At 38.7% G+C, this 23,544-nt stretch overlaps 2 protein-coding genes across 2 annotated transcripts; one reads left to right on the plus strand and one right to left on the minus strand.

The window, feature by feature from the left end:
• Positions 1–108: 108 nt before the first annotated feature.
• On the plus strand, positions 109–9,754 carry slc28a1 (solute carrier family 28 member 1). Its single transcript, XM_085169296.1, has 18 exons — positions 109–1,958; positions 2,236–2,315; positions 2,389–2,471; positions 2,950–3,041; positions 3,496–3,685; positions 3,782–3,923; positions 4,133–4,246; positions 4,700–4,774; positions 4,860–4,940; positions 5,039–5,119; positions 5,235–5,360; positions 6,307–6,437; positions 6,541–6,709; positions 7,259–7,456; positions 7,543–7,624; positions 7,725–7,823; positions 7,917–8,022; positions 8,165–9,754. The coding sequence occupies exons 1-18, from the start codon at positions 1,955–1,957 to the stop codon at positions 8,283–8,285; spliced, it is 1,974 nt and encodes a 657-aa protein (XP_085025422.1). The 5' UTR covers positions 109–1,954; the 3' UTR covers positions 8,286–9,754.
• Positions 9,123–22,859, minus strand: alpk3a (alpha-kinase 3a). Its single transcript, XM_085169279.1, has 15 exons — positions 22,394–22,859; positions 21,809–22,079; positions 21,354–21,386; positions 20,867–20,988; positions 20,346–20,463; positions 18,910–20,257; positions 13,233–15,576; positions 12,717–12,864; positions 12,046–12,173; positions 11,906–11,941; positions 11,540–11,814; positions 11,356–11,444; positions 11,029–11,246; positions 10,873–10,921; positions 9,123–10,782 (listed from the first exon to the last, which is right to left on the minus strand). The coding sequence occupies exons 2-15, from the start codon at positions 21,934–21,936 to the stop codon at positions 10,440–10,442; spliced, it is 5,379 nt and encodes a 1,792-aa protein (XP_085025405.1). The 5' UTR covers positions 21,937–22,079; positions 22,394–22,859; the 3' UTR covers positions 9,123–10,439.
• Between the last annotated feature and the right edge of the window lie 685 nt (positions 22,860–23,544).

The following is a 23,544-nucleotide window of genomic DNA, read 5'->3' on the forward strand; positions in this document are numbered from 1 at the left end:
CATCAGACACGTCTGCCTTTGTCTGATGAGAGATGAGAGATCTCAAGAGATCTTTGCCAGGATTTTGCACATCACCTGAATCAGCTTCAGGTGATGTGCAAAATACTATGCATGCTCAAAATAACTTAAAATTTTGTAAACCGTGATATCTGTATACATCTATTCATAGACATAAAACTAATCCTATCAGGAATGTATAAACATCACTATAACCACCAATTACCAAGTTCATTTGGCTTCCAGTTATTTGTTAAAGTGTTCATCAGATCCATGCTGTGAAATGTCACAAATCATGCTGTAAACTGGAAGTCATCCCAATATGTCTGTGGTATTAACACTTTATGGGCTAATAATGGGTTTTTGGCTGTAATTAAGATGATAATTTGGTGAGGAGGGTGATATTCTCTAAAGATCCATGACCTCAGCAGCCTCTGATTTGGGAAACTGCCAGTATTTTAGTGAAGAAGCTATATAAACGTCCTGTAAGACATAACTGAGGGCATTAAAGCTCCATAGCTTCCTTCCCGCAAGTCAAGGTTTCCAGAAGTGACAGCAGTTCGCATTAAATTTACAGGCGCATGCACTTAGTCATCAGCTAACAATAAATAAATAAAGGCTTTATTTAGTGTAAACGTAATAGAAGTAACATGCTATTGATTGTATGCACGGATATTTAAGAGATGAAACAAACTTATTTTGCTGGTTTAAAAAAAATAGATACTTAAATATAAATTGACAGACTTATCAAACTCAGTTTAATGCTGGATAAAGTAGAGGGCTTCTTATTGAATTAATGGTACATTATTCCCACTCCACTGCCAATCTGAGCTTGCTAGGGAAATTAACATAAAAACAACTCCTCGGGGTGCTGATTCAGTCTATTTAATGTTGCGTCACAAAATCTGTTACTGATCATTAATATCTGTTAATGGATTTCAGGGTGCCAAGCTTTCTAAGTGAAGGCAAATGGGCTGCACTTTTAAATATTAATTATTCTTTATCACTTCCTCCAGACAGACTGAGTCCCCAATGAGTGTCACAAAGCATGTACTAACTGTATTTCATAGGAATCGTAAAATTTTATGTGTTAGACAAGATTATATTTAACCAGGTGAAAGCGGAACAAACAGCTGCCATTACACCCAATCGTGAATCAACACCATGCAAGTAAAGTACGGGTTGCGCTGTAATATACTTAATTGACCAGATAACAGCTGCAGCTGATTTCCAGGCTCTCTGATTCTGAAGTACTCAGTGTGCTTACTTTTCAAAATAATCATAAAAAAAGGAAGAAAAAAGATTTAATACAAGTTAACTTGACACTGCTGACGCTGACTTACCAAAAAGTGTCTTATATCAAAGCCTTTCAGGGATAAAATAGTTGCAGTCAAATGTAAAGTGTTCACTTTTTGAGAGTTATGCTATTTTTGAAGGGTTATCAGCCACATATTGAGCTTTATTTTTAAGGTAGGCTACAGTAATATAACTATAGACTTATTCTGTTTGTGATATAAGGGCTCCTTTCTGTTATTAATCATGTTGATTATTCAGAAGCTTGTGACAAATGTATTTTTAGATACCCAATTTTACAAATATGAGTTTTCTATGATTTATAGGTGCTAACAACCTCCTAAAGATAAAGTCATGACTGACCTACTGTGTTTCTTAGGAAATGCCTCTTAAGAGTCAATTCAAGACTCATCTTCTGTCGTTCCAGCAATTTAGGAAATGCAAAACATGGTCAGCTTCACGTCTCAAAAGTATTGCTTCATAAGGCACATTAAATCATTCCTCCTGAATGATACAAACGTCTCCGTTGTGTACTTCCTGAGAGATCGGAGCAGTACGCTACGTGTCTGTTAATTAATGATAAGATATTTCATTGAGGGCAGAGTATTCCCTGCAGTATATTTTACAGCACAGCATTTGACAGCTGGGTCTAGGAGGACGCAGAATGAGTAAGCCATTAACTCTGCTTTTCCTTGTATTAAGCTGTTTGTACTGCAGTTGTGAATTTGTATTTTTGTGGAACAATTTTCATATAGATTCACATAAGATTTCAGGATTATCTGGATATATGTTAAGCTTTCTTTATCTCACAGAGCAAAAAGCAAAAAAACCAAAAAAAAATCAAGATTTGATTTCTCACTTATTGTTCCTGCTCCTGCTTGTTCAAGTTGCAGCTGCTTTCCCACAGGCAGCTGCATAGAAGTGAATAATGATCCTGTTTTTCAGCGGACCAATACGATGTCCACCTCGAAAAGATAAGCCAGAACAATGGAAGCGGAGTGGACAACCATGCTTATGAAATACAGGTATGTGTTATGTTGTCCTGTGTTTTACTTTCAAATGAAACATGCTTTTAATAAATTACCTGTATTTTCCTAGGAGGATGACATTGATCACTACAGCAGCATAAAAAGTGAGACCAAAAAGCCTAAAAAAAGACTGGAACTGGGATCATACCTAAGGTGTGTCAGTTCAAGTTGTTTCTGTTCATAGAACTAGTCATACAGTTTTATTGTGAGCGCTGTAATGTAAGTTTTTATAGCATGTGCCTTATGCCTCTGTACTGTATTTATTTACTCAACAGTTTGTGTGTATACTTTACACACATACAAAAGAAAATCTGTAATGGATAAGGTTCTTTTAATCCAGTATATGGCTAAGATTTATCTAATGTTGTATAAAATAACCTGTGTGGACAAAAGTATTTGTGCCACACCGCTTAATCTTTGAATTCAGGTGTTTTCAGTCTAATTGCCGCTGCTAAAGTTGTTGAAATAAACACCTGTTCGTGCATTCTGCCTTTAAAAACATCTGTTGAAGACAATTTTAAAGAGTTCACTGAATTTGACCGTAGTACTGGAACACAAGGCTACAGCTGTGACAAGTCCTGCACATTCACCCAATGTATATACTATTTTTGATTTTATTTCTCTACTTCAGCAAAGTTTCCGGACCAATTAATGCCACAGAGAATTACATCAAGGCTCATTCAAAACTCTTCAAATACATTGTCCTGGGTGTACTCGGAGCAGGTAATAATTTATGAAACATCAGTTTATTCAGCAGATATGCATCAGAATCCGAATCAGCTTTATTGACCAAGTATGTGTAGATTTGCAAAGAATGGGGCTTCATTTTCTTTCTTTTTTTTGCTCTCACTCTATTTACCCAAATAAACAAACATACAATAGCAACCTGTACAGCACATTTATATTCATATATACAGTGGTGCAGAGTGCAAAGATGTTGGAATACATTATGGAATAAATAAGGGATTGATTACTACTGCTCTACATGCAATATGCGATATGCATGGGAAATGATTATGAATTATGAATAGTATATAGGTATCTACAATGGTATATAGATATATACAGCAGGGTTCTGCATGGTATCCTTTACGCAGGCAAAGTTTGTGACTTTTCTTTGAGTAAACCAAATCCAGTATAGACAGTGATCATGATGAATTGCTTTTCTCTTCTGTAGGTTATGTGGCGTACTTCATTGCAGCATGTGTACTGGATTTCCAGAGGGCCACTGCCCTTGTAGTCCTGACCTGTTTGGCTGTTGCTGCTGTATCACTGGAACTTTTGAAGAAGTACAAGGGGAAAAGCATCAGTCGCTTTTTCAAGCCCGCCGTCAGATGGTTTAAATCAAACTTGAAATGGATAAAATGGTGAGTGAATTTAAAGTTGGTGAAAGAACAGACTCTTTGTGAAGAAACTCCTTGTGACTATTAAGTCATGATGTGTGGCTTTAATGTGTTTTCCAGGGTTTTCATTTTGGTGGTTGTGGTCTTGCTCGTGGTGTGGCTCGCTTTAGACACAAGCAAGCGTCCTACCCAGCTTATCTCATTTGGCGGAGTTTGCGTGTTCATCGTGCTTATATTCCTCTTCTCAGCACACAGGACAATGGTTAGTTTTCCACTGAGTCACAGCCTTTACTGTGATGACATCTCTTTCGAAACATTTTTGGGCATCGTATCTCAGATTATCTCTGTCCTTGTGCCCCTATCATCTTACAATTTAGTTGAGTTGCTTGCATGGAATAATTCTGACTTTTATGGAGACTGCTTTATGTATCTCATGGCCAAAGCATTTCTTTTTTTCACATTTTGTTTTAGGTATCATGGAGGCCTGTGTTTTGGGGTCTCGGGATGCAGTTCTGCCTTGGCCTTTTTATTATACGAACGGAGCCTGGATTTATAGCTTTCGACTGGCTTGGAAAACAAGTGCAGGTATTATATGAGGATGAGCATTTCATTGTCAATCAAATTATAATTTAGACACCACAACTATTCAGCATAACACTTCCAAGTAACATTAACACTCATTCAGTTCTTTTATCATCCATTTACCTTCCATTTAAATTGTAGATGTTACTTGTATGACACAACAGTGTGGACTCATGTTCTTTTATTTACCACACATGCTTATCTTTAGACCTGCTTTATTACAGTATTCACCTTTACTCTTTGGTCCTCCAAGGGTCGAGTGTGTACACGCACGTGGCCTGCTAATTAATATACAGTGTGTTTGACAGCTTATTATCTCTACTAATTGGCGACTTTATTTACCTTAATAAAATGTATTGGTATGTGCATCAGAAATGTCATGAATTCATTTACTAAGCAAATGAATAATATATGAAATCTAATCCTGAGTTTCCATTTTTACAATTGTAATTTCAGATATTTCTCGACTACACCAAAGAAGGTTCATCGTTCGTTTTTGGCGATCTGATTGGAAACATTTTTGCCTTTCAAGTAAGTAAATGAATGGACCCTCAACCATGATTATAAATTATTTAACTTGAGCATTGCTAACCCGAGTTTTATGATTTTCCCTCAGGCTTTGCCCATTGTTATTTTCTTTAGCAGCGTGATGTCGGTCCTTTACTACTTGGGGATTATGCAGTGGCTCATTTTGAAGGTAAAATACACTGCTCGCAGCATCTTCAATGCTTCTGTGCTCCTATTGCTTATGTAGTAATAATCCGCTACTAAGGGCCACGATTTTTGTCCATGCAGATCTCGTGGGTTATGCAGATAACAATGGGAACGTCTTCCACAGAAACCTTGAGTGTGGCAGGCAATATATTTGTTGGGCAGGTACTTCTTGCTTCAACATTTTATTCAACACTATTTTACGAACATCATTGTTTGAACTTTTGTGCATGTACCTGTGAATAAGTGCAGAAAAAATTTAATGTTTTTTGTACATTAGACAGAAGCACCGCTGCTGATCCGCCCCTATTTGAAGGATATGACCAAATCAGAGATCCATGCTGTTATGACGGGTGGATTTGCCACAATTGCGGGCAGTGTTATGGGGGCATTCATCTCATTTGGGGTGAGATAAAACTTTTAATATAAACCTATTTTCATACTAGCATAATGTATCTTATCCCATATAGAAGTATACAATAAAAACGTAACGTGCACAAAAAAAGACAAAGATTCAACTGTAAGTTAAAAAAACAAAAGCAATTTAAGCTCTGAGTGCAAAACAACATTTTAAAAAAGTTGCAATGAGGGGCATAGCCAGTACTAATTTCTGGCTCAAGGACCTTTGTTGTTTTCCCTCCTGAGAGGGAACAAGCACAGCACTGTTTCTCAGTTACTGTAGGAACACAAACTGTGATAAGGCAGCTGATTAGTCTGGACTGAGGCTATGAAGTTAGTTGCAAACAATTTTATATAAAGAAACAGTAAAAACCCTCATGGCAGTATTAAAAAGAAAAAGGAAAACAATGGGCCCAAAACTGAACACATACTTAGAAATACACCTGAATACCTAATACAGATTTAACTCATTCCACTTTGGTCTTAGAGCTGAGAGAAAAACAGCCTTTGAGGTTTCTGAGACTACAGAGTAATTTAAAGTTTTCAGTAGTTCTGCTGACAAGCATCATGACCCAGATTTATATAGGAAAAGACGCTAGCTGGTAGAGACATGTGTGGCTCCTTATCTTATATAACATGAGGTTTCTATCTTGGTAAAAAGCTGAATGAGCATTACAAAAGGATAATGAGGACTAATATCAGTGATTGTGTTTACCCAGGTTTTGCTTACTAGCAACAGCTTTATTGCTGTGAGCAATTTGTGATATAAGAAAAAGGGAACATTAAAAGCAATTTACATGACTTGATATGTGATATGTGTCTGTCTCGTTGATGGGTAGTTTTAATAAGTCACAACATATTCAAAGCATGCAAAATGTATATTACCGACAGTGTTGCTAATCACTGCTGTAATTACCCAAATCAGTTACATGTTATTTAATTGTGTTTCACAGATTGATGCATCTTCCTTGATATCAGCCTCTGTGATGGCTGCTCCGTGCGCTCTGGCAATCTCTAAGCTTTCTTACCCAGAAACAGAGGAGAGTCGCTTTAAATCAAAGCAGAACATCAAAGTGGCTTCTGGGTGTGTACACAATTGAATTTCGTCTCATAATGTTGTCTTTTCTTTTTTGTGTGTGTTCGGTTCAGAATATCTTGCCTACATTTATTCATTTTTAACATTTCAGTGATGAGCAGAACATTTTGGAAGCAGTCAGCAGTGGAGCATCTGCATCAATAGGGCTTGTTGCTAACATCGCAGCAAATCTTATAGCCTTTCTTGCTATCCTCGGATTCATAAATTCAGCTTTGAAATGGCTTGGAGGAATGGTGGGATATCCTGATGTCACATTTCAGGTATGTTTTAGCAACAGAAAGTTAATGTGGTATCTTGATCATTTTGTAAACTCCTTAGATTTTAGAATTATATTTTTATATTATAACATTATAATGAAAATTAAGCTAAGTAAAGTTATCTAATAATAAATACTTGTATTTGATCATTTAAATAACTATATCATAACTGTATGACGTGTAGTATTTTAATATACTTTGATTTGTATTATGACATTATAAAATAAATACCCAACTACTTATTCTGACAAATGTATTTAGATAAGTTAAGAATTTACAGCATAAACTTCCTATAATAGTGATTAATGTTTCTGACCCCACCCAACAAAGATAAACTATCTCTGGCTTGTGTTTGCTGGGTGGGGTGAATATGAGAAAGAAACCATAAAGTTAAAGTTGTCTGCTTATTTCCGTGTGTTTTATCTTAGGGAAACATTAGTCCGTTATGCACACAAACTTTGCTTGACATTCTGATTTACTGTGCTTTCCTTTTTCTGAGAATTTAAGATATCAGTCTAACAAATTTCAAATAACCTTATCTTGTCTTTGTAGTTAATTTGCTCTTACGTGTTTATGCCCGTGGCCTTTATGATGGGAGTGACATACGACGAGAGTTTCGTTGTGGCTAAGCTAATTGGGACAAAGCTCTTCCTCAATGAGTTTGTGGCGTATGAGGAATTATCTAAATTGAAGCAAAACAGGCTCAACGGACTTGCTGAGGTTATTGGCGATGAAAGACAGTGGATATCTGTGAGTATATGTTTTTAGTTCTGAATATATTTTAAATTTTGTCAGTTTGAATGTGAGCTGGAAATCTATTTTTTTTCTTGTTTCAGGTCCGATCAGAAATCATCACCACTTATGCTCTTTGTGGGTTTGCCAATTTCAGCTCACTGGGCATTGTGATTGGAGGTCTTTGTGAGTATTAAATCATATCATTGTCACATTTGTGCCTTGACCCAGAATGTGGTCTCTCAGTAATGGATTCTCTAACACTGTGTGTTTTATTTTCTCCAAGCATCTATATGCCCATTAAGAAGAAATGACATCTCATCTCTGGTGTTTAGAGCCATGATCACCGGGACATGTGTATCTCTCATCAATGCTTGCATTGCAGGTAAAGTTCTGTTAGTTTGTTTTGTTTCCAGTGTATCTCCACAGCATCTTTCTGTGCAGTTTTTACAGAGCAGCTCTCACTCTGACTTTTCAGGCATCCTCTTTGTTCCTCCATTGGACTGCGTGGAGGTTTTTAACGGATCACCCTTCAATGCCACACTTTCAGACGTTGCAGAATGCTGTCAAGAGCTCTTTCAAAGGTATGCATTTACACTTTCATTAAAAAGAAGCTTGCGGGTGGCTAAACTAATTGGAAGAAATCAGATATGCACTCAGGCTATTAAGTATGTCTTTGTGATATCTCGTTATTTTTATTTACATGTAAAATTAATTTTTTTGCAGCACCATAAACAACGGGACCATCTCATTTGAAGGATTCTGGGGCAATGTAGCAAACGCCACCATATTTCTCTCCAAATGTTGTCAGTGTTGTGGCCTTCCCGATGTGGATGTTTGTATTTAAAGAACAACCCGTAGCAGTCGTATGCAAGCCACATGCAAAACATTTCTACAAGTATTTTCAACCTCTGTTCGGCTTTCCTGTGAGGTTTGTAAGTACAATTTGCTTGACTCACCAGTCTCTAATTGGACAAAGTTGTTGTGAATCACCACAGAAATTGGCAACGGGCCACCTGATCCACTTTGATGAGTTTAACAGTGTCAAAGGTCATATTAAAGTACTAAAACAATAAAATATTAACTGAGTGGATTGACATAAAATGCCTTTCTAAAAAACTGTCTTTTGTAAACAGATATGAGCTGTTACCAGAAGTCACAGCCATTAGTACATCAAAAGCAAAAACATTACAGTATCTTATTAACTATGCTGTGCCACTTCAAAAAAAAAACAGCGAAACAAACAACCTCTTAGTAAACTGTCACATAGCAGTGGTGATTCATGTGCTGGTAAACAAGTTCCTCTTAATGTATTACTTTATTTTATTTGTTAAAATCCATGCATTATGATCAGTGTTTTCTTCAATGTGAAAATCAGTCAGAAGTGCCAGTTTTTTTTCCCACTGGAGCTCATTTGCATACCAGTTTGTGTATTTGTGTCACATTTATTGTAAAAATGTAAAGCCTGCAGTACATGCATAATGTTTTTGAGCTGATTTTATCTTTTATGTATTATATTGTAAATCGGTCTTATAAAAGCCAAACTGGGAATCAAAACAAATATTTTAATATATATTTTAATAAATATTCTCAAAGCATTTTGATTAATGTAAATTATATATATATATATATATATATATATGTTAACTACTATAAAACATGGAAATAAAACTCATGACTGGACTTGTTTTACATATTTATTTCTTTAGAAAAGCAGACACAGTGTGACATACCAAAGACACATTTATTCATTCACTCAGTCATTCACTCGCACCCTCACTCATTTATTATTGTTCTTCATGTTACTTTGCATATGTACTCCATGTATTTATGTACACATTATGTATTATTATTTTGTTTTTTTCCCCCACATATTTCATTTAAAATATTTCCGTGTTTTCTTTTCCTTCATCTATAAGGTTTCATGCAGTTAGTGAATACACAAATGACACCAGCTGACATGTACTAGTTTGGACTCTCCTGAATATCCTTATTAATCATTAATCAAAACACAAATTCCCAAAGCTTTCTTTTCACACAGGTTTGGTGTTATTTGTAGGAGAGAACTGACCTCTGTTGGACTTTAACCAAGAATACAAAGTTAATGTGATAACTGAGCAGGTTTTCATCCTTATCGTCTCCAAATGTCCCTGCTGGCCTCGTGCAAAATAAGAATAAAAAGGTTATGTTAATGAAGTCTCTGCCTAATACTGACCAGCGGTACACTCCCAAAACAGCTCTTTTCTTTGAGATAAAGTACAGTTTTGCCATCTAAAATGTGAAAATAATGGAAAGTGACTGGAAAAACAACAATCAGTCACAATAACTAAAAAAAAAAAAGCCAAAAACAAAGTGCACACAAACATTTTTTATCTAAAAATGGTGCTGTTAATCCACAGCATGAGCTCAACTTTGCTGTGAAGAAAGTTTAAATACTAGCAATAAATATTAACCCAGAAATGAGCGCACCTTTTACTTGATACACATTCTGTACATGACGTGAACATGCAGCATCTATGTATAATACTTATAATACATTTTAGATAGCGAGTGAAACATACATGCATTGTGGCCATGTACATTTTATACACGACATTTAAATGAAAACACCTTAATGTTGACATCTCCTGTTGGCTTATTTGGCAAATATTGCTTGGAGAGTTGTTTGTCCACTCATAGAGCTGATAATACTCTGAGGCAGGTGTTCAAAGATTTTTAGAAAAGCTGTGTCAGTTCAGTGATTCCTCTTCTATAAAAGTAGAAAAGCAGACTATGAGGTTTAAAAATCGCTGTGCCCGTCATGCCAAACATTCTCACAAACCTTTTAACTACGCTGAGGATGGACGTCTCCTCACAGGGGGCAGATATTCACAATAAGTTTTTACCACGTCAAGCTGACAAATGACTCTTTTTCTCTTGCCGCCTTTGATAACTGGAAAGTAACACTTAATACTAAACCAATAAAAGCAATGAGATATTGCTAGAACAAAAGCCCTTTTTCCTACCTTTTTTCAACAGTGGCATCAGTAATTTCTGCTGGCTTTGGTTTTGCACTTGATTTATTGTCCTCTGTCTCCTGACCCTTTCTAGTCACCTTTGGGCTAGAATTAGCTTTTCTAGCAATTTGAGGGCTGTGTCCTTTTCGCTGGAGCTGTGGGCTGGTAGACCCCGCTTTGCGGTTGAGCAGAGGGCTTTTTGAGCCCTTCGCTTTGGCGGGCTGCTGCAGACTGTCCATAGTCTTAAGCGGGCGCAGGCCAAGAAGCCCGCAGTAGTAGTTGCATTGATGGAGTGTCAGGAACTGGTTGAACACCTCAGGTGAGCCACACTCAGTTAATCCTTGGTATCTGAAGAACAAAGGGAGGCGGGGGGGGTTTATTGCAGCTATTTAGCAGCAAACAAACAATAATTTTGCATGTAGGGACTGCGATACAAACCCTTTTGACTTGGTGACAACTCTCACGTTTGTAATCTTTGTTTCAACACCTAGAAAAAATAAAAAAAAACAAGCCATAGAGAATCTTTAATGGTCATGATCCTGCTAATATTCACTTTAAATGATTGCCTTCATGATTATTTTATGTGTGGCGTACCCTCGAGCTGAGTGACCAACAAATTGCCATGTGTCCACTGATGGATCCAGTGCTGGAAGCTGCAGCATTTCTGCTCTATCTCAGAAATCTTTTGCATAACCAGTTTCCCTTTAGCATCCATTGTGCAATACTTAAGGAATAAACCAGTAAGATCAGCCTCCACTGTGGCATACGGCACAGAATTTGCTGGCCGGTACATCAAATAGCGAGGAATCACTCTGTGGGCAACATGAAGTAACAGTGGGATGATCACAAGCAGTAATATACTGTGTATAGTATAATTTTAATGGATTTAATTATCAGAACAAAAATATATATGTTGCTTACTCTAGTGAAGGCCCAAAGGTTTCAATAACTCTTGCTTCAGCTGAGAAGATTTTGCAGTATTCTCGAATCATGTTTTGGACTTTGCATTCCTAGAAAACAGAGATTTTTTTTAAAAAATAATAATAAAGCAGAAGGAAGCACCATATATACTAAAATTAAAGTTAAGTTCCTCAGTGAAACTCACGTGCTTAGTAATTTCTAGATTTCTCTCTGCAAGGTTGCTCTCCTGTTTGGTCCCATAAGCGATGGGGCTTTGAACTTTAATAATACAAGTGCTTCCGGACTCAAAGACGGGATCCAGGCCATAGATGACCTTCACCTGGCTGGCTTTGTGCATGCAGCCCTCCCCAAGGTGCAACCTCTCTGTCATGATCCGACCAAAGTACTTGTCACCCCAAGTGCCAGAGTCGACCAAGCCTTTGGTGAACAGGAGCGGGGTCATCTCTATCTCTTCTCCAACTGAAGCAAAAACAGAGTTACTCTGGGAATCCAGTTAAAAATAGTGTATAAACAAAGGCTCAGATGCATATAGTGTTTAACCAAAAAGTACCTTCCAAATCATCTTTTAGCAGTATTTCAGACATAACTGTAAGAGAGAAAACAGACAAAACCTTGAATAAATTGAATTTAATATTAGTAAAACACTCTAAATTTCAATTTTGATTTTTTTCTATACATGCTGTTTCTTACTGTCTATACTGAGGAGGAAGTCAGTACTGTCCGTCCCGTATTCATTAGTGATCGTGCAGCCATATACACCACAGTCTTGGTTGGACGCGAGAACAATTGCCAGTGCTACTTGGCTTTCATCTCCTCCACTTGAGCATAAAATGAGAAAAAATAAAGAAAAAAATCCACACAATCATGAACGCATTCAATCGAGAGACTCCAATTCCCCAACAACCCACAAGATGTCACTGTGAGACAGATGCTCGTGCTGTGTGGCAGCAGACTGCTGACACAGCAACCATTAGCACATATATAGACTTTTAATGCACCCTGGAGATGGGAAAAATATTGTGTCAGGTTACGGTTTCTGTGTCTAGCCAGAGATTCACCTCTCTGTGTCACAGCTGTGGGGTTCACAGTCACATGAGCTGGACATCTTTTGCAGTGAGAATATGAGAATGACAGAAGACCATGGGATGCACTCAGGCTCAAATAAATCCTGCTTATCCTTGAAGCATTATTGTTTCATATTTGGAACCCGCCCATTTGTCATTTTGGCTGGAAATCCTCAGAATAATAGCAATGGCAAAGGTGAAAAGTAGCTCTTTTAATACCTAAAACAAATTGAACATGTGGTTTTACAGATAGGTAGGGTGGTTATGACCATAAAATGAGTAAAGGTGAAAACTAACCTTCTTTTCACCTCTAGAATTTCTTCCTCATCTCTGTACCACTTAATGGTGGAGTCGCTGAGCACGTTAAAGAACTGGCACCAAAGCTTCAGGTGTCCAGAGGCATCTGGGAATGGCTCTCCCCGCATCTTACGGATAACCTGCGGAGCTGGTGATGCATGGAAAGGAGAGTCGAGCTCATGTGATGTTTCTTGTTCCTTAAGTGGCAGTTTATTTCACAGTTTTTGCACTGATGATATATTTGATATAAATTATATATTTTGAGAGAAGTATGAAAACAAGGAAATTAGACAGTCCACTGTGATTTAACAGATAATTGCTTGTAACTCCATAGAGGCTAATTATCCATCCATCCATCCATTTGTCTTCACTTATCCAATCCATGGTTACGGGGGAAAGCTGGACAGGTTGCCTCATTATTTATTTATATTCCACGCATGTATTTAGTTAATATGATAAAAAAAACCCTCTTCATTTCATAATACCTTTGCTAAATTAAACAAAATAAAACTTTACCTTTCAAAGGGTCTATCTTTTTTTCAGCAGGTTTCTCTTCTCGTTTGGTGCTGGCCGGCTCTTCTGTGGGAGTCTCCCCCACGACTTTGGGCACCTCCAAGGTGGACTTTCGGCGATTCAGCAGCGGGGAGCGTCTCTCGATAGGTGGGGTTTTTTGAGCCTGCAGTAACGATGCCCTGCGGGCCTGGCTGGGTGACATGTAACTCAAGATCCCTTGAGTATCTAGTGCTAGTGTCCCATCTATGTCTTCTTTAGGTTTTGGGATGAAGATTTTGCGACGAGCTCCAGAGGCCAACTCCTCAGGCGTGGCAGAGCGTATGAGAGTTAGACTGTCTCTGCGTTTCATTCGGGGACTGCTTTCACAGGAAAGGGATGATGTTGGTGTAGACCCTCCGCTTAGATCTTCAGCTGCCGCAGCCTCGTTGTCTGAGTCTGTAGCAGCTTTGGATATTAATTTGCGGAGACTAGCTGGACTTGTCGGGGGCTTGGAGCTGAGTCTCTCAACAGAAAATCTGTTTTTCTGGGAATCTTCAACTGACACTGAATTCTCTGTCTTGGCATCTTTGAGGGATTTGGGTTTCAAAGTTTCAGGGACAAGGACGTCCACTGTTGTTTTGCTGAATAACGAAACACTGTCACCAACTTTTGGTTTCAGAGCTTCATATAGCACAGTGGGAGTGTTCTCTTTGACACTTCTTTCGTCAAAGTTAGGTCTTCTATTTTCAGCACTTTCAGGCTTCACAGCCTCATTTTTGTCACTGTCATTCTTTGTTCCGCTTTGCGTGTCAGCTGAAGTTTCCATTTCTGTCGGCTCAGTGTAAGTGGGCAGGCTGAATTGTGGTAGATCACTTTCATGACAAGTGACAGAAATTGGTGGTACCACAAACAAAGGCCCCTTTGGAGTTTCAACAGCCTGCTTTGTGTCTGACACATGGTTGTTTAAACATGCATCACCCTCCTTATCATCAGTGAATGAAACATTTATAACAGGAATTAATGCATAGCTCATCTGAGGGGGCTCTTCCCTCCCTTCCACCTGTGTATTTTCTGTCTTGCCGTCTAATTGTGCAACATCTTCTACTTTCTCAGTATGTGAAATGTGATCATCTTTCTGCGTGGGCAACAAGTCAGAAGCAGGAGTTGCATCATGTTTTTGCAAATTGCTTGACTCTGGCTTGTCTAGGGCCAAAATAGTTAGTGGCAAAGTAGACTCTTTGAGCTCAGCCTCCATTATTTCAATTTTGGGGATTAGAAATTGCTCACTTGGGCTCAGATCTGGCACATTTGGTTTACTATCAGGGATGTCTTCAATAGTAGATATCTGGATTGCTGGAATATTCTCTGAATGCACACCACTCCAGCCACTCCCACTCACGTTTTGATATGCAGTATTACTCTGTTCCTCCATTTGCTTTATCTTTGATTGAATCGGCTCTTCTGCGTTCACTGGAGTCTGCTTTTCTGTCTCCGCTTCAACCTGTAAACTCTCATTCTTCACTTCAGCGCTCTCCACTTCTAAACACACTTGCTCCTGTGTTTTTAGACTGTCACACAGATTATTATGTCCTTCTTTCTCTAAAATAGAATTTGCCGCTTTGTTTTGCTCATATCTTCCCCCGCTTCTTGTAAAACCAGAGCTTGAACTTTGTGTAGCACTAACATCGCCGACTTCTGTGATTTCCTGTGACCTAGTACGAGTGGGTTTATGTTGCATTTTTAGGTCAACCTTGTCTAAACTCTCAGGGAGTGTAGTGGGCGGAAATCCTGTATTCATTTCCTGAATCAGTGAAGTACATTTGGTCTCCTCTTTTAGACAATGTGTCTCTGCACTGAATGATTCCACACCAGGAAAGTATGAATGCACCTGATCAGGCTTTTTAGATTCACACGCCTCTATTTGGCTTTCCAGAGAAGATGTTGACAATTTAGTCATCTCAGATCCGTTTATACCTGAAAATCCATGCTTCTTTGATTTCACTTCGGCTTTCTCTTCCTCATGTACCTCATTAGAAGAGCTAACCTCCTCCATGTCAACTTCACCTTGCTTCCCCTCTTCTTGCAAAGTTTCAGTGGGCGTTTCTCCAGGACTGTGGCTTTCCGCTGCTGAGACGATGCTGTGAGGGGGAGTCCAGCATTCTCCCAAGCTGGTGAAGGTGGGCGTTGGGGTGCCCCCTTCTTTATCAGCCAAGTCTTGGGTCTGTGGCAAGGCAGACTTATCATCCTCTGGAACAGACTCATCTTTCTCAGCCTGCTGATTACGCTGCGGTGAATCTAGCTCTTGCTCAGTGACGTGAACCTCTTTCATAACCGAGAGCACCTCAGTGTCTTTATCTTTAAAGTCAGCCTGATTGAAAATAGAAAAATCATCGTAATGGCATTTTCAAGTATAAGTCACAGTCAAAGTCACATTTATTTATATAGCACATTTAAAACAACACCTGTTGACCAAGGTGCTGTACATGTATTATGTATGTTATGTTATGTTTCAGAACTCACTCTAAAGATGCATTATGTTGCATGCTATGGATGCAAATATTTTTACCACTTTCATTTACTAGTTATAGAGGAACTATATGTGTTTCGGTCTCAAGTGGTTTTTTTTCTTGTTTTTAAGAATCTTGTTAAAGCGAATTTACACCTCTAACTTGTGACTATGTGTCATATTTAGATTCTGACAAGTTTTTGTGTCATGAATTACAAAACAACTACAGGAAATCTGAATATTCGTAACTTTTTTGACCGGTCAGCTTCTTTTAGACACATTTTTTTTAAACTGCCTACAATGTGCAAGACAGCGGTTTACATTTGTGAGGGTCCACTAAAATTGTTAAAAAAAAATGTTATTCTTTCCTTTGGAGCTTTAACTGATTAACATTTTACGCCAACCTTCACTAACCTTCTGGATGAAACACTTCAAAGTTATGAAGTGAAATTCCACTGGCTTTGAAAGTGCACTTGTTTTGCTCTGAGGTTGAATGATAAACAGGGGAATTCCCGCATAAGCTGACATTGATGTGCAGTTTACACAAAAGTATTTGCTAGGTGGTGAATGAATGATAGCTTGTATCTCAGCCAAAGACCAGTCACACATGACAGATAGAAATCTAATGTAAATATTGGGTAGCCTCAAGCCTCAACAATAGCTGATAATTTAAAAAAGAATAGAATTTGACTCTGAAGAGCAAAAGTCCTAATTAGAAAGCAGAGATCACAGAGTGGTCAAGCTTTGAGTTACATAAAAAAGTGTTATTAGTTTCCTTTTGGTTTTGTTCCGCTTAGAGCGCTTTTTCCCCCTCTGTCCTCATCATTAAAATGTATACATAGCTGTAAAGCAACCACGTCATGCCTCGTGACAATAAGTGTGGCCGGCAGTGACTGCCAAAAAAAAAGAAGTTGCAGCTTTCGATGGAAGGGAACTGGAGTCGCATTCAAATTAAAGCTGAAGCTATTTGTACCCATTGTGTACACTGTGTGTTAAAAAAAGGTCACAATCATGTGAGAAAAGATTGTTCAGATAATAGTTACAACTTCCTCTCATTATTCATTTAAAGAGCCTTGTACCTAACCACAACATAGCAAAGGTACAGTTGTAGTTCCACATTATGGATATGAAATCACTCAGCAGGTGGATGTTTAAACATAGTTACTTCAGTTCCCTTTTCCACATATTATTGTGCACTGCTTGGACATTAATGCTACGTTACAATTAACAAAAACACACACAGGAAATTTATGAATACAACAACAAACATTTGTTTGCAAAAAACCAGAATCTGAAACCGAAGAAGTTGTAATTACTTACTTGTCAAAGCTATTAATACTTAGTGGCATTTTAATGTGGCTCATAATACCCATATAAGGCTTCTTAAGTTATCACATATTATCCCATAAATATTCCCCTTCTTCTCAAGCAAACAATACATTTAAAAAATGCACAGAAAAACAAAAGCTGAATAAATATGAGATTAAAAAGTGCAACTAAAACTATGTAACTGTCACGGTCCTGAGTCGGTGACCCAGTGTTTTGAGTGTCTTGTGTCTCTGAGTTTTTGTATTATGATCTTAGTTCTCTTTGTTGCCCCAGTTTATTCTTTAGTCTAATGTCTTAGTTTGGCTTTCTTGTATTCTCTTTAGTTTTCTGAGTATTTAGTTAGCCGCCCTCTGTGTCTCCCTGTTATTGTTCTCTGTGTTTCTTAGTTGCTCTGTCTCCCCTAGTCAAGTCTGCATCTATGTTACATTTCCTGTTTTACTTTGAAGGTCTGTGTCCTACGTGAATGTACTGAGTTTCGCTTCCCTTGGGTCTCGTTATGTCCGATTTCTCCCAGCTGTGCTCCCCTTCTGTGTCTCATTCCCCTCGTTATTTCCCACTGTATTTAAGCCCTGTGTTTCTCTGTGTCAGTGTTGCAATCTCCCTCATGCTGTGTGTTTCTCCCTGCGGCTCTTGTTAGATTCTTCTCAGTTTAGGTTTTGTAGATGTTCTTTGTTCAGCAATAAAAGCTGCCCTTTTGAGTTCAATCCCGTTTCTAGTGAGTTTGCGTTTGGGTCCAATTTCTGCCTGCACACAGCCGAAACATGACAGTAACACCTTTTTCTAGTCTGAAACCTTTAAAGGTAACAGTGTAATGCTTATTGGGTAATTTCAGGTAAATATCAATACACTTGTGCTACATATTTAACTGTGTAACTGATAAGACAAACTACTAATGAAAAACTTCACTTAAAATCAAAGAATTGTGTTGTGATCAGTTTAAGGCTGCTTGCTGTAAAGGCCAAAGGTCAAACACATAGACTGTATCAGTTTAAAAACACATTTCTAACATACATGTAGCTATTCGACAAGTTGGACAGTGAGATGACAAAAGTGCTGCCTTCCTCTCTCTTGTCTCGATGAGGAAAGGGTTTATTTTAAGGTATGGGGGGCAGTGAGGAATGTGTCCCTTCCTTTCATGCCGAGACCTGCCGCCGGACTCACTCTACTACCGCTGAACCTCTTTAAAGCAAAGCCCTGTTTGTAATGTGAGACCCGCATCTGACATTCAGGTTTCATCATGATCTCTGACGCACTCCTGGCCCTATTCACCACAGCCAACATGCGAAACCCAACATGCAGCCTATCTTACAGTGCAGATGCACAACATCCCTCGCCCCTGCATGTAACTGCATCTTAAGCTTCCCTGTTTCTCCCACAGTGTTTTTGTGTGGTTTATCTTTGCAGCAAAACAGTTGTGTCACACCCTTATGCTGACTCACTCCTAAAAGTTGCTGATCACTAATATTATGCGTGTTTTTAACTGTCTAGAGACTCATGATTACAACATCTAATCATCGTTTTTGCTTCTTTACCACTTCTAAAAGTTTTGTGTATAAATCTGATTGAAAACTGAAAGTTGATTTTTTTTCAAGGATGTTAAAAAAACTTAAAAACTGATAAAATTTTGTTCTATAGTGAAATCTTAATCATCTTATCTAGGTGTTAATTTTTAGTACAACTCACTGATACTTTATTTGGAGATGAAATAACCACGATCAGACACTCACACAAAGACACTTCCTTCTAATTTTCTTTTTAACGATTTTTGTGTGGGGCGGTGAGAAAGTTCATTTTGTGCTCAACTTGTGCTCTTTTGTATTACACGAGTGGATCTAACGTGCTGCTGTGGAAGACCCCTGTACATACCTCTGTGACAAATTGAAGCCTGGGCAGTGGCACTTCTTCACCTGCGATGCTGCTCTCCATCCCCACAGATACCTCCATGGCTTCCACGGCATCCTCACTTTCTGTCACACTCTGACTTGTGGACTCCACTTGTGGAAGTTCATGTGATGGTGGCAGGGCCAAGTGTTGTGATTGGTCTTCATACTTAAATGTATCTGGCTCTACCGACGGTGGCTCGTGTTCTGTAGCCACAGTAGTTTCTAAAGGCTCTTTGGGTTTATCCATTTCCATAGGCGCGGCTTCCTCTGTAGGAGGTTTGGACATGTCTGGACTGTATTCTGCTTGCAGCTGAGATGATGGTGGCATTTTTGGTTCAGGAGCCTCCACTGAGTGCTCAAAATCAGCCTCTTCATTCTCAGTGTGACCATGAGTACTTTTCTTACTCTTACCAAAGAAGAAGTCTTTGACTGAGTGGAGCATAGAGGAGATGGAAGTCTGGATGTGGTGGTGGTCGTGATCCTTATGGCCCTTGCTGTGATGTTTGATGTCTGGGCCATGTTTGCCATGGGCTGCTGTGTGCGACACCTGGGGTTGCCTTTCTCTTTCTTTTCCCCTTCTGATGGCCAGTTCTTCCTCTCTTCTTTTCTCTTTTTCATATTCCTCCTGTAGAGCTTTTTCTTGTTCTTCTCTCTTTTTTTGCAGCTCCTCTTCCTCCTTCTCTTTCTCTTGATTGTCGCACAAAACAGCTTCTTCCACTTCTTTATCTTTCTCGGCTTGAGATGAATTCTGTTTTTCCTCCACAGCCTGGGACTGAAGAGTCTCTGCCAAAAACTGTGCCAAACTGATTCCTCCATCATAACAGTTTTCACCTCCAACTCCCATCATATGGCTTCGGCTACTATTAATTCCAGCATCTACACCATTTGACATCTTTATTCTTTTAGTGGCCAACGTCTCGTCTGATGGACCTGTCTCATCCTCAAGACCTCTGTCCCGGGATGCCAAAGAAGCTGTTTCCTCATTTTCTGAGCTAATTCCATTAGGTTCTGCAGTAGCTCCCAGTTCCCCTATAGCCTCAGACTCTTTGGCTGCTTCCCTCTCCTCTGGTGGTGGGACAGCCCGTTTCCTCTGAGGGTGTTCTGGACTAATCAGTGGTTTCGCTTTCTGAACATTTTCTTTATTCTCCATCTTGGTCTGCTCCTCTGCATCTTTTCTCTTCTTCTCTGCTTTTTGTTTCAGCTTAGCAAAGAAGCGCTGGTGGATTTTGTACTCATTCATGGTGCCAACCTCCAAAACACCAGAGCAGGAGACAATACCTTTGCTGTTGCTGGCTGAGACTTGGTAGATGGCTGCATCGTCTACTGTGCAGCTAGAAACAGAAGCTCTTGTTAATGTCATTAAAACCAATAAAGAGCTACCTCTCTGCAGTATGATTAATCCAAGCCTGTCTTACATACTTGTAAATATGAAGGGTATGAGTTTTTCCATTTCGACGAATTTCATATTTCGGGAGTCCACAGTAGCGATCCATTTCCATATCGTCTTTATACCACTTTAGTTCTGGAGCTGGGTAACCTGACATGGAAATTATATAATGAACACCTTTCCTCTGGCTCGTAAACATTACACTCCCTGTGCTACACTGTGCTGTTAATGTGCAACAGCTAAATTTCTCATGTATTAAAAATAATGACATGCTTAACAAAACACAGTGTGGAAGCCTTCACTTGAATGTATTTTGGTTATTGCATCATGTGGGCCCAACCATCTAGCTTGCTGAGGCCCAGAAAATCTTGAAAAACGAGCTCAAAATTAAGCTGTGCTGAAAAAGTAATACAGGAAGAAATGCTGCCTTCGAAGCAAAATCCTTTGTTTTCATATTAGTCACATCCTGCCACTTCACACCCAGCTCAGTCTGAGAGGTTTCAGTTATTCCGGCAAACAACAGGACACAGACGCTACCTTGACGTAAGCCTACCTGTTACCACACAGGTGAATTTCACATTGCAGTTCTCTGAGACTGCCTTTGACTTCAAGGTGGTCTCGAAAGATGGCTGTATGTCTTCAGTCAGCTGAGCCATGACACTGCATAACGTGCTCCTGAAAGGAATTGCTGATCCATTAGAAAGTCAGCTTCTTGCTTCAAATAGAAATAGTGGATACTTTTACAATTGATCTCAGTTAATCAGGTGAACCCTTTCATCTTTAACTAGTAGGCTCCAATTACTTTTTTTTTTAATTTTTAAATTAAAACAACAGGAAAGGATGTTAATGGGAATTTCTGGTAGTGACATGGATGTCAAAGGTTGACACAAACTTGTGAGATGTCAAGCAAAACAAACTTGCCAACCCAGCAGTGAAACCAATGTTGGTCAGTCAAAACTTGTGTGGGTTTCATTCGTGGAGTAAACCAGTTTTTGCAGTTAAGATGTTAGTGGGTAGAAGTGTTTTAAAATAGAGATTACCTCGCCGGCCTGTAGTGAGAATACCTTGAATAGCTATTCAGAGAGGAGGCAAACGAAGCAACGACAGTGATTAATTAGGGTCTGCGTATTGGGACTCTACCCCAGTAAAATTGTTTCACAGCTGTCCTCCTCCTTCAGTTTATAGATAATGCACACGCAATTATTTGTGTGATATATGTGATTTTATCTGAAAACTTAAGGGGTTGTGTTTAATTTGGCAAACTTCATCTAATGGGTCTAGTTTGATCATGTGTTATACCAGTTAAATGACATAAAAGATACAAAGTTTATTATATTTTATGATTTTTTTATTCAACCTGCCGGACCAAGACTCTTTTTCTTGACCACTGTGCACTTTATATCTTCCTCTTGTATCAATCTGTATCAATACAATATCAATCTGCTTCACCAACATGCTCTACAAACACATAAAGAATACAGATAAGACTGTCTACCTGTTTTCAGGCCGGACATTTGAGAGGTAAGTATTGCGGCCATTGAAAGATGGAGCCTCGTCTTCACTGAAGCTGCTTGTCCTCCCATTGCCAGAAAAAGATCGAGTCATTGGCCTTCTAGAAGTCATTGTCCACTATGGTAGCGCACCAAAAACTTACAATCCGAGATAGCTGAGATAAATCACCCAGGCTACAAAAGCACTCTGCTTTCACATCCACAGCTTTCCAAGATCAAGGCTCAGATTAAATGTTGCTGTCCATGCAGAAGCTCCTGGAGAAGATAAAAGAAACACTTCAGAATTACAACAAAACCTGTTGGTTGTTAATTAAAGAAAGCAAACGACACACTCTGTGTTATTTACCCATACAAAACTCAAACACACATTTCAGCCCTAGTGCTTGTCCTTTCTGACCAAGCAAAGCAATTGCATTGGAGCAAGTTATAAATAGGATCATGCTATCGGGTTGTGAAAGCGGTGTTAGTGGTCAAACACAAACCTAAGAGAAGTTATTTACTTGTATGTCTTAGGAATACAAGAGATGTCTTTCTTGTTCACGGCAAAACTCTCTAAATTTCCAACTTACCATTAAGATGTTGTCAGTGTTACTTTGGAGCCAGAGTCTGTGAAGAAATTCTCTGTAACCTCCTATCATAGACATGCATGTGTTGCCAGAGGGGCCCTATTTATAGCAGGCCCACAAATAGGTTCAAGAGCACATCAGATTTTCCGAAACTAGACTTTAGACTTTAGCAAAGAAATCTACAAACAAACTGAATTCAGATCAAAATGTTAGCCATTTAACCTAGAACACATTTGCCTCAAATCTGTCTTTTCATTAACAGTCACAAAGCAAAAATCTCACTGCAGTGTTTGGATCTGGCTCAACAAGCTGGAAAAACTTAACCATCTTGGTGAGACACTCTTGTGGATTATATGTTGAGTCGATTCATGATGTAGCTGATAACAACCAATGGCCTAAGTCCAATGCTTTGCTCAGGAGTTCCTAAAGGACAGCCCCTCTACCCCCCACCCCACCAACACACATATACACTTTGTATTGCAACACATGGTTAAATCACATTGACCTCCTTGTTGCTCATATGGCCTAAGGGAAAAAAAGGCTTACAAAACCTGCACTTTGATTTAATAATGTTAGGAAGGAAGGAATAGCTGTTGATGACTCAGTTTTAAAACATTAAAATTACTCTTAAGAATGCTACCTTTTACTCTTTCCTCTCAAATGTCTGTCTCTGTTCTCTGTGGGGTTTTTTTTCCCCATCACATTTTATTACATTTATACAAAATGTAGCATTAACAAACAAATATCCCAAAATCAAGCCAGCATATGTATTAAAACCTAATTCCCCTTTAAAAAAATAGAACATAGGCATTCAATCATACACTTTATTGTGTACTTTACAAAAATAAAACCACATATTATAGATTAGTAAACATATTGTTGGAATATGTTGTAATTAAATGCTTATAAACAGCCAATAAGCGTTCATGGTCGACCATAATATCTACTGAAACATATAAAGAGACATTTTAAACTCGTTGTATTGCAGATTTGCGCAAGGTTTTTGAAGCTTGCTTGTCTTCAACGTGACATTTTTTATTCGCGTTGCACCACGAACAGACATCTAGTAAAGTTTGAGTTTGCCTAACTAACTAACTAACTAACTAACTAGAACTGAAAAACACCGTTTTACTTTGCTGCTCTCCAGACTCTGA

The sequence above is a fragment of the Neolamprologus multifasciatus genome, chromosome 7 (assembly GCF_963576455.1).
Source record: "Neolamprologus multifasciatus chromosome 7, fNeoMul1.2, whole genome shotgun sequence".
NCBI lineage: Eukaryota > Metazoa > Chordata > Actinopteri > Cichliformes > Cichlidae > Neolamprologus > Neolamprologus multifasciatus.